Below are 11,392 nucleotides of genomic sequence, written 5' to 3'. Positions count from 1 at the left end.
GGGTGCGCTGTGTGAAGTTGTGCTTTGGTGCCAATCACCTCTGAGGCAGCTTGAACTCCTTCATAGGCAGCCAGGATTTTCTTCTCTGTGGGAGTGTAATTGGCTTCACACCCTTTGTAACTTCTGCTCCAGAATCCCAGGGGTCGGCCTTGAGTCTCACCAGGCACCTTCTGCCAAAGGCTCCAGGACAGACCATGGTTCCCAGCTGCAGAGTAGAGCACATTCTTTACCTCTGGTCCCGTCCTGACTGGACCAAGGGTTACTGCATGAGCAATCTCCTGTTTGATCTGGGTGAAGGCTTGCTGTTGTTCAGGGCCCCAGTGGAAATCATTCTTCTTGCGGGTGATCACGTAGAGAGGGCTCACAGTCTGGCTGTTCTCAGGGATGTACATTCTCCAAAAGCCTATGGCACCTAGGAAAGCTTGTGTTTCCTTCTTGCTTGTTGGTGGAGACATTGCAGTGATCTTATTGATGACCTCAGTGGGGACCTGGCGCCGTCCATCTTGCCACTTCACTCCCAGAAACTGGATCTCTCGGGCAGGTCCTTTGACTTTGCCCTTTTTAATGGCGAAACTGGCTCCCAGCAAAATCTGGATGATCTTTTCTCCCTTCTCAAATACCTCCATTGCCGTGTTCCCCCACACAATGATGTCATCAATGTACTGCAAATCCAGTGCAGTCTGGATCAGTCCGTGGCAGATGGTGGGGCTGTCTTTCCACCCCTGGGGCAGTCAGTTCTAGGTGTGCTGCACGCCCCTCCAGGTGAAAGAAAACTGAGGCCTGCATCCTGCTGCCAGAGGAATGGAGAAAAATGCATTGGCAATGTCAGTGGTGGCATACCACCTTGCTGCCTTGGACTCCAGCTCATATTGGAGTTTCAGCATGTCCGGCACGGCACTCGGTGCTCAACAGTGGAGTCACTCCATTCAATGCACGATAGTCCTCAGTCAATCTCCATTCTCCATCAGAATTGCACACAGGCCAGATGGGACTGTTGAAGGGTGAGTGGGTTTCCTTGACCACTCCTTGGCTCTCCAGCTCTCGGATCATCTTGTGGATGGGGATCACAGCATCTCGATCTGTCCAGTACTGCCGGTGGTGCACTGTCAAGTAGGCAATTGGTACCTGTTGCTCTGTCACTTTCAGAAATCCCACTGCAGATGAATTTTCTGACAGTCCAGGCAAAGTGTTCAACTGCTTAATGCTCTCTGTTGCTACAGCAGCTATTCCAAAAGCCCACCTGAACCCCTTTGGGTCTTTGTATTAGCCGTTCCTGAGGAAGTCTATGCCTAGAATACGTGGTGCCCCTGGGCCAGTTACAATAGGATGTTTCTGCCACCCCTTCCCTGTCAGGCTCACCTCAGCTTCCAGCAAAGTGAATCCTGTGATCCCCCTGTTACCCCAACAATGGAGACAGGTTCTTCCCCTGCAAGTTCTGATGGTATCAGGGTGCATTGTGAACCAGTATCAACTAACACTTTGTTTCTGTGGCTCTGATGTGCCAGGCCATCGCACCCACATTATCCAATACATCCTGTCATCCCATGTCTCCCCCTGGCTAGAGGTAGGGCCCCTCTAGCCCTGGTTATTATTTCTTTCCTGGGCATACATAGTAGAGGTTCCTTCAAGTGGATCTGACAGATTATCTTTCCTTCTGTAATATCCTGCACCTTAGTTATGGGAGGTCGAGGCTACCTTCACTTTAGTAGAACTCCCTTGGTTAGTGCTTCCCTCCTTGAGTTGACGCACCCCTGCTGCCAGGACAGAAGTGGGTTTCCCATCCCTGTGGTTAGCCAGAACAGCCGCTCGGAAGATCTCGCGCTGTTACGAGGAGTTAGGGTCCCTCCTTCTCCATGACGTTCCAAGTTGCCAACCCCTAAGATAGTGACGTGGGCACACCGTGGATATATAAGCGGGTGCTCACGGGAAATAAACGCACTTCACCGTTCATCATATTGGTGTGACGCGTGTGTGTCCGACGGTAGTGAGAGTCCGTCGTGGTCTCACTCTGAGCCAGGTCGCACTTGCCTTTACCGCTTATAGGCAACATAGTGGCGCCGAAACCCGGTCTGCTCCCCGGCACACGGGTCTGAGCGGCGGGCGACGGGTATCACGCTGGGACGAGGAGACGACCGGAGCAGCAGGTCTGACTTCGGTGGGGAGGACGCTCCCGTACCACCGGGATGGAGAGTCTCGGGAAGGTAATTTCAGAAGTTTATGTGCAGTGGGGAATTCCCTGTAAAGTATGTGACTTTACTACTGCTATTAGGCGGTTGTTAATGTTAAAAGTTATTGATCGCCCTGTCGACATTCTGCATTCAGAGTGTTGGGACAGGTGCACGGCTGCTCTCGCCGAGGACGTTATTGCGTCCGGCTCGAGCAAGTGCCTCAAAAGCTGGGGCAAAGTTAAAACTGCTCTGCAGAAAGCTCTAGAAGAGCAGGAAACTTGGAAAGCAGCCCAGCAATGTTTAAGAGCTGTTCCGAAGCTGGGTGTGGGAGCCGCGACTCAAACCGCTGCGGCTGACAGTTTTGCAATGGCGGATTCGCGGTCGGACACTAACAACCTTTCGCCGTCGCGATCCCTCTCTCCAACCTCGACCCCCGCACCGACTACTAACCCAAACCCACTTCCCCAGCGCGATAGATCCCCATTCCCCGATGATGGCGCTAATGAAATAAAAATAAGACCACCACCCTATGCCCCACAAAATGGCGCCGAAGGGGAGCGGGAGGGGCGGGAACAACGGCCGATTCCCGCCACAGACATGCGCAGCCCAGACCACGGGGAGGGGGGTGTGGCTTCTAACTGGGAGGGGGGACCAGAGCCCAATCAGATAGCGGGCCCTGAAAACTTTCCTTTTAAGGCTAAGAAACCCCTAGAAAAGGGGCGGAGCATGGCGGGAACGGTCACCACCCACCAAAAATCCAGGGGGCGGAGTCCAAGAAAAAGGCACAGTCTGCCGGAAGCCCCCGATCATTTCACTTCCTCTCCCTCGGACAGTGAGGTCGAGGCAGGCCTGAGGCCTAGCCGGGACAGGTGGCACAGGCAGTCTATATACAAACAACAATGCCCTTCCTGTGCTAAGCCCAGCTCCGATTCGGATTCCGATTCGGGCTCCGACTCGGATGCAAATTTTGTACCGGCAAATTTTACTCAATCTGTGAAACAAACCCCATGGCATGCAACCAAAAAGGGCTCCACAAAATTTATGCCTTTGACAGATTGGAAGAAAGTCCAATCAGCGCTCGCTGATTTACCTGAAACAGCAGCGCGAATTTTCCCGGTGCGGAGACTTGATAACAATTTACCCACATACTCTCCGGTGAATCCTAAGGATGTGCAGGCCATCGCAAAAGCGATTGCCGAAAAGGGAATCAATTCAGCAATGGTTTCCACCTTGATCGACGGTCTCTTTGGCAACGATGACATGCTCCCATTTGACATCAAACAAACTTGCCGCATGATTTTTGATGGAGCAGGCATGATTGTATTCAAACAAGAATGGGAAGATAATTTGGAGAAAATCCTTGCCAAAGTGACCGGAGACCAGCATCCATTGCGCAACTCTAGCCTGCAGCGTCTAATGGGCCGAGACCCAGGCATGATCAGTCCCCAGGCACAGGCTCAAGGTTTGAGGGCTTCTGAAATTGCTGCCACCACTCGTGCTGCGAGAGAAGCCATCCGAACTGCGTGCCGTGTAGTTGCCAAACCCTCTCCCTGGGCTACCATTAAGCAGGCCGAAAGCGAACGCTTCACAGCTTTCGTTGACCGCCTCCAGGCTGCTATAGATGCCTCTGACTTGCCATCGGAAGCAAAAGGGCCAGTGTTAGAAGGCTGCATTAGACAGCAATGTAATCAGGCTACAAAAGAACTGCTGCGATCTCTGCCGCCTGGCGCCACCATCGCGACAATTATTAAGCATGTCGTGAAAGAGGAAAACCTGGCACCAGTCCAAGCCGCAGTTGGCGCCGCTATGGCCCCGCTACCAGCAGCGGTCGGTGCTGCAGTAGCGGAAGTAATGGCTGTCCAGGGTCGTAACACCCATAGCCGCCCACAAGCCACAGACTATCCCTCAGCAAAGGTCAGAGGACCTTGTTGGGTTTGCGGGAAGAGAGGCCATGTTGCTAAGTGCTGCATTTACAGGAAGCAGGGAAACGGGCGGGGGAGGGGGCAACCGGGCCGCATGCGACCCTCTCCCCGTTGGGACATCCAGCGGCCCAGCCATGTTCCTCCTACAGAGGCGGAGCATCTTCCTACACCACTACCCCCCAGGGAGCTGACCAATTTCACAGCTCAGGCTTTGCCCAACATTCCAACCTACACGCTGCCTCCACCAGCACCAGCTACGCATCCAGCACCGCAAACCACGCAACCGCAACCCACGCTACAGGTGACCTCCAACGCGGCAACATCCCCCGGGTGGCCCTGGCAATAAACTGTGACCTACTCAGCCCTCCACAAGTTTGGGGAATTTGCCGGCGCCCATCAACCCAGCCTCCGCTTCCAATGGAAGGTTCTACCACAGGGCATGATCAACTCTCCTACCATCTGTCAGATTGTCGTTAGCAAAGCCCTGGCTCCAGTCCGAGCTAAGAACCCTGGAGCAACGATCATCCAGTACATGGATGATATCCTCATTGCCGCTACCACATCCGGCCAGGTAGACACCATCACTGCGGAAGTCTCAAGCGCCTTGAAGAGCAACGGCTTCGAGATAGCGGAAGCAAAGATAAAGAAAGGTCCCTCAGTCACCTTTTTGGGCGTCAAGATCAACAGCTCATATGTATCACCTCCTGCGATAAAAATCCGGCGCGATGTCCAAACGCTCCACGATGTCCAGCGGTTGGTAGGATCCCTGCAGTGGCTGCGAAACACCACCCTCATCCCTCCAGAGGTCATGTCTCCCCTATATGACCTCCTGAAAGGAAAGCATCCGTGGGAGTCCAAAACCATCTCCAGTGAAGCCGCCAAATCACTTGACTTCATAGAGCAACAGTTAGCAGCAGCAGCTCTCGCCAGATGGAACCCCAACCTGCCCTTGGACTTGTACGTTCATTTCACAAAAGAGGGAGGAGTTGGTGCGTTAGCCCAAGGGCCTCCTGAGTCAGCCAAGCCAGTTCAATGGGTGGTCCTCGGAAGATCCCAACGAGCCTTCTCTCCAGGCGTCGAGTGCCTTGGCAATGTAATCATGAAAGGCAGGAAGCTTGCTCTAAATCACCTAGGCTCCGAACCTGCAAAGATATATCTTCCCTTCCGGAAGCAAATCCCTTCCGCATCAGTGGCACTGTCAGAACACCTCGCGTTAGCCCTGTTCGGATTCGGAGGAGAACTTTGCTATGCCGCCAAGCCTCCGTGGACTCAGTTGCTTGCTGCAGTGGACATCGACCTTCCACCAAAAGTCCTAGACCGACCCTCACCCGGACCAACGGTGTTCACAGATGCGTCCTCAACAACATCGACAGCTGCAGTCGTGTGGCAAGACCAAGGTAAATGGCAGTGTGTGAAGATGAAAGACCAGTCCCTGTCAGTCCAACTACTAGAAGCATCTGCAATAGTGCTCGCTTGCAATCTGTTTCCATCTGACCACCTCAACATTGTCACAGACTCCATGTTTGCAGCGAAGCTGTGCCAAGCGATGTCTCACCCAGGCGTTTCCATCTCACCGGCAGCCCTGATGATCGAGGAAGCACTGTACTCGAGAAAAGGTACTATAACTGTCATTCATGTTAACAGCCACAGTCCTATAAAAGGATATTTCCAGCTAGGAAACAACAAAGCTGATGCAGCAGCCAAAAACTTGTGGACATTGCAAAGCGCACGACAACTACATGAGTCCCTCCATATAGGGGCCAAAGCACTTGCCAAACAATGCGACATCTCCATGTCCGATGCCAAGCACATCGTGGCCACATGTCCCTACTGTCAAAAATCCCCGCTATGGTCCAGTGGAGTTAACCCCAGAGGCTTAAAAGCCTCGGAAATCTGGCAAACGGACTTCACGCTATGTCAATTACTAAAACCCAGGGCGTGGCTCGCCGTGACAGTGGACACTTTCAGCGGTGTCATCGTGGGAACTCAGCATGCAAAAGCTAATTCTAAAGCTGCAGTTCAGCACTGGCTATCTGTTATGGCATGGCTTGGTATCCCTAAGCAAATCAAAACGGACAATGGAACTCACTTCATCTCCAAAGCGGCTCAAGAGTTTGCCTCCAAATGGGGCATTGCCCTAAAGCAGGGTATACCATACAACAGCACAGGACAGGCCATTGTGGAAAGAGCCAATCACACCTTGAAGTCGAAAATAGAGACTCTGGCAAGAGCCGAAGGATTTCTAGGAACCATCCCTCCATCGGAACAGCCACGACTGCTCGCAACAGCTATGCTAGCCCTAAACCAATTTCCCCGAGGAGATCAAGGCCAAGCTCCTTCTCAAAAACATTGGGCAGTGGAATCTGTCCAAGAGGGCCCCCCAGTCAGTATAAAAAATGAGTTAGGGGAGTGGGAAACAGGGTGGAAGCTGGTTGTAACGGGCAGAGGGTACGCGGCAGTAAGGAAAGATAATGACATCAAATGGTGTCCTTTAAAATCTATAAAGCCAGTTTTACCCAACAAAAACTAATCAACATCTTGAGTGTCTTTCCGCAGGTTCCCGGTTGCAGATCACCAGCCAAGCTGTCGACTCTATTCCTGTGCCTCTATGTTCTGGTAGCACTGATCCACCTCAGCACCGGTTATCATCCCTATCAGCCCCACATCTGGACATTCCGGAACGTCATCACCGGCGCTCTAATAGGCCAAACCGAGACCAACACCCCAGCATGGACCGTCCGGCTGTCAGACATCTTCACAAGTGATCGGTCCATCAAAACCTCCCAAGTCATCACGGTAGGAACGTACTGGTGTCCAAGCAACAACCCTGGAAAAGAATACTGCATTCACCCAAGTTACTGGTTCTGTGGCTATTGGGGGTGCGAGACCATAGTAACTGGTAATCGGTGGAAGCCTCCCAAACAAGATGAGTTCCTAAATGTAACAGGTTGGCCCAGTAACTGCATCTCCCGGAGTACCTACCAAGGTAGACACCCCGGGAATTGCACACACCTTACCATCACAGTCCTAAAAACACATGATCCATCTTGGGCGGTGGGAAGATTGTGGTCAGTGTACCGGCGTGAAGACTCATCCATAATACGCAACCCGGATAGAGGCACTGTCATTCAGATATCAGATCCCCATCACACAAACGCCACATTGCAATAGGGCCTAACGAATTGGCAATCTCTCAAAAAGACAAACCACCTATGCCCACCTTCCTGATGGCAGACAAACCGCTTGCGGCCGCTACACCACCTGTAAAAACCTTGCCCACACCTGAAGTCCCTTCACAAAACCTTTACACCCGGATGCTACACGCCGCATTCTTATCCCTTAACATCTCACGACCCAACCTTACAAAGTCCTGTTGGCTTTGTTATGATTCCCGACCACCTTTTTATGAAGGAATTGGCTCAAACAAAACCTTTCAGTACTCCCAAAGAGCAAGTCCCAAGCAGTGCAAGTGGGATGCTCCTAGCAGGGGAATCACCCTGGGAATCATTTCAGGCCACGGAACTTGTATAGGAAATACAAGCATAAAAACCCAAAACAAAGAGCTGTGCGGCTCATCTATCCGCTTAAACCGGCGTGAAAAATGGGCCATTCCAGCAACAGGCCACATCTGGGCATGTCATACTACCGGACTTACCCCTTGTGTGTCTATAAGACATTTTGATGAATTTAATGACCTGTGTGTTCAAGTCATTGTCATCCCCAGGATCTTGTACCACACAGATGAGGAAGTAATGCTGCATTTTGAGACAGAGTCACTCCGAGTGAAACGAGAACTAGCCACCGCAGTCAGCCTAGCTGTACTGCTGACCCTCGGAGGAACAGGAGCAGCCACAGGTATCACGTCTTTGGCCACACAGAAACAAGGCTTGCAACAGCTGCAAAGAGCCATAGACGAGGACCTCCTAGAAATCTACAAAACCATCTTAAAGCTGGAGGAATCTCTGTTCTCCTTGTCGGAGATGGTCCTCCAAAACAGGCGAGGTCTGGAACTCTTGTTAATGCAGCAAGGAGGACTATGTGCTGCTCTGAATGAAGAATGCTGCACATATGTAAACCACTCAGGACTAATACGCAGATCCATGGCAGAACTTAAAAACAGACTGGAGCGTCGGAGTTATGAGCTCCAACAACAAAACTGGTTCAGTTCCCTTTTTACCCAGCACCCATGGATTGCCCCTATAATTTCTACTTTGTTAGGACCTGTTGTTGTTATAATGTTTGCACTCGTGTTCGGACCTTGTTTACTTAATAGAATTACACAGTTCGTTAAAGCTCGTCTAGGTACCATTGATATTATGCTCTTACAGCAAAGACAGTTGACCTAGACAGTTGTCAATTCAGTTCGTTTACTAACAAGTTCATTTGCACGTTACTAACCAGTTGTTTACCCAGTTCAAATGTTATGTTCAAAATTTAATTGTTCATGGAGAGGGGGGAGATGTGGTTAGCCAGAACAGCCGCTCGGAAGATCTCGCGCTGTTACGAGGAGTTAGGGTCCCTCCTTCTCCATGACGTTCCAAGTTGCCAACCCCTAAGATAGTGACGTGGGCACACCGTGGATATATAAGCGGGTGCTCACGGGAAATAAACGCACTTCACCGTTCATCATATTGGTGTGACGCGTGTGTGTCCGACGGTAGTGAGAGTCCGTCGTGGTCTCACTCTGAGCCAGGTCGCACTTGCCTTTACCGCTTATAGGCAACACATCCCATTTTCCCATGTCTTCCCCATGGTCACGCAGAAAGGACCACATGTCAGCTCATGAGGTGTACCCTCTCTCCCTAGCTGGGGGACATTGGGCTCCAACTTGGGGGCCTGTGACTTGTAAGGGTGCCACACTGATCCTTCTCACCTCCTCCCTCACCTCCCTTATCTCCTCTTGGAGGCTCTCGACTACAGCAGAGACATGAGCTTGAACTGGGCCATTCATCATACTCTCAAAATTTCTGAGCTTGTTGTCAACAGAACCCACTGTCTCTCAGTGGTTATTAGCATTAATCATTGCAATAAAAGTGGTATATTGAGATGGCCCCAGGGTTGCCAGATTCCACAACATCTGCCCTGTGCACCTGACCTTGTCATGATGTCGTGATCTGCTCAACCCAAGCGGGAGTCGTGATGGTTCATTCGATCCCAGGGTGCAAAAGAGAAAAGGCAAGAGACCCAGGTTTTGTTAAGCAGAAAGCAGTAATACAGTTTATTGCGTGCTAACAATCAAGTTTTATGAGAGAGAGAGAGAGAGAGAGAGAGAGAGAGAGAGAGAGAGAGAGAGAGAGATATGAAGTATTAAGGTGAAAAAGAGAGAGAGAGTATGGGATATAGCTACCAACAGACAGGACACATCCTCGTGGCTGTCCGATGAGATGAGACGTGTCTTCAATCCATTGGGGAGAAAGAGATTTCAAAGTCGATTTGGGGAAAGTCACTTTTTATAGTCCTTTTCCAAAGCGAGTGGCCTCTGACCAAAAGGTAGGAAGATTTATAGACTATTGTATGTGGAGATCATAGCTTCATGACACAGGTGCAGGGACAGGGTGCAATAACCAGTAACCTGCAGTGTACCATGACAAGCACCAGGCACAGCTACAAACAGTCCTTGGCCCACAAGTCTTCACCTCGGCCGGCCAGAGCTCTGGTTCAGGGCAAGTGGTGCAATCTCAGGTCCCAGTCTTTGATGATGGTCGTGAGGCAGATCAGAGAAAACTTTGGACCGACTCTTACGCCACCCTGTGACTCACGATCATCAGCAAGAGCACTTCCTTCGTGGTGTCGTTGCGAAATCTTCAGGACTTGTCCGTGTTAATAGCATATCCCGGAAAACAGAGACAGAAAGGTGGACAGAATAGGAAAGTAGGAAAAGATGAGGGAAAGGAAAAAGAAGAGAGAAAACAAAACATATAGTCAATTTAATAATCAATTTCTGATTACACAAAGATAAATAAACAGTTTAAATCAATGTTAATAAATTTTCAATTTTCAATTTTTGATATAATAAGATATAATAATCAATTTAACAATCAATTTGAATTTCTGATTACAAAGAGACAAATAAACAATTTAAATCAATGTTTATAAATTTTTTATACTATTTGAATCAATATTTAAAAGAAAATGCAACATAATTAAAATAAACAATCTTAATAACAAAGAATTAATTTTATCAATATTTATGATGCAATACAACAAAAATAAGCGATTTTCTAATCAAACTAGGCTATATTTAATTATAATTAGACGTTTCGCCTTGTGTCAATGACTTTAGAGATGTCAATAGTGACCGATTTATGTAAATCCAGTGTACCTGTTAGTTGCGTTAATCGTTTCATCATTCTCCAATTCATGATGTAAAGAATTGCTGATAAAATGAAACCAATCAAGACCAAGATTAAGAGGACAATGATGGGATGACACAATTTGTTCAGGACCCCTATGGCAGTAGGTGACCAGCCAAAGAGAGTAGCCTACCACTGGTGTTCTGCGGTTCTTTTTACTTTTTCCAGAACATGATATATCTTTCCCACATTGTGATGAACAGTTATTAGGGCTTTTTGTCCGTTTTCCTTGATCTTTCCCAAAATTTCAATTAAGTCTTGGTGAAGCATCAATTGCTTTACCAGAGTAAGGTTCATTCCAATAGGAGTAGGTTATAGATGATTGATCAATGTGTAATTGGACTGCAAAAGTTGATGAGAGGTAACTGGGGCTATAAAAGAAAAATCACATCCCATAATTTTAGTAAAGTTGCAGACACAAAGATTTGAACGATTTTTAGTACTCACTACTAAATTTTTTATGAAGATACTATTACAAGCAGTTCTCAAGCATACACATCCATTGTCCATATACACCAGTACTGTTTCAGGAATCTCATTTGGATGAATTTCAAAATTACAGACATTCTGTTCTGTGTCTAAGCAAATATCTTGAGCTCTGATTGCGTTACTCTCACAGATAAACCCCTGTTGTTCCCGGGCAATGCAAGCTTCCAAATTAACAGTTTGCCATTTTTTACCAATTTGACGGGCCCATTCTCTATGCTTGAAAGGATAGAGAATAGAGAGCTCCATCATGATTCAGTCCTAATGCAATGATAGGGAATATTGAATGTACTGAATGTATTGAGTATTGTTAGTACAAAGGCTGTGGCTATGTTTGTGTTGGGATCATAGGTGACGCTTACTAAATTCCACCAGGATTGCAAATCTCTTTCAAAAGCAGTGGCACTATCCCAAATTATTTTCTGAATTTCAGTAGGGAAAGTGCCTTCCTCGCCTTCTCTTA

General features: G+C 48.9%; 1 protein-coding gene across 1 annotated transcript; it reads left to right on the top strand.

Moving 5' to 3' along the window:
• The first annotated feature begins 1,814 nt into the window (after positions 1–1,814).
• LOC130265561 (uncharacterized) lies at positions 1,815–8,716 on the top strand. The gene is made up of 2 exons (XM_056514716.1): positions 1,815–2,201; positions 6,647–8,716. Exons 1-2 carry the CDS (start codon positions 2,184–2,186, stop codon positions 7,259–7,261), a joined length of 633 nt encoding a protein of 210 aa, XP_056370691.1. The 5' UTR covers positions 1,815–2,183; the 3' UTR covers positions 7,262–8,716.
• Positions 8,717–11,392: the final 2,676 nt, after the last annotated feature.

The sequence above is a fragment of the Oenanthe melanoleuca genome, chromosome Z (assembly GCF_029582105.1).
Source record: "Oenanthe melanoleuca isolate GR-GAL-2019-014 chromosome Z, OMel1.0, whole genome shotgun sequence".
Lineage (NCBI taxonomy): Eukaryota > Metazoa > Chordata > Aves > Passeriformes > Muscicapidae > Oenanthe > Oenanthe melanoleuca.
This window is presented reverse-complemented; position numbering and strand designations above follow the sequence as displayed.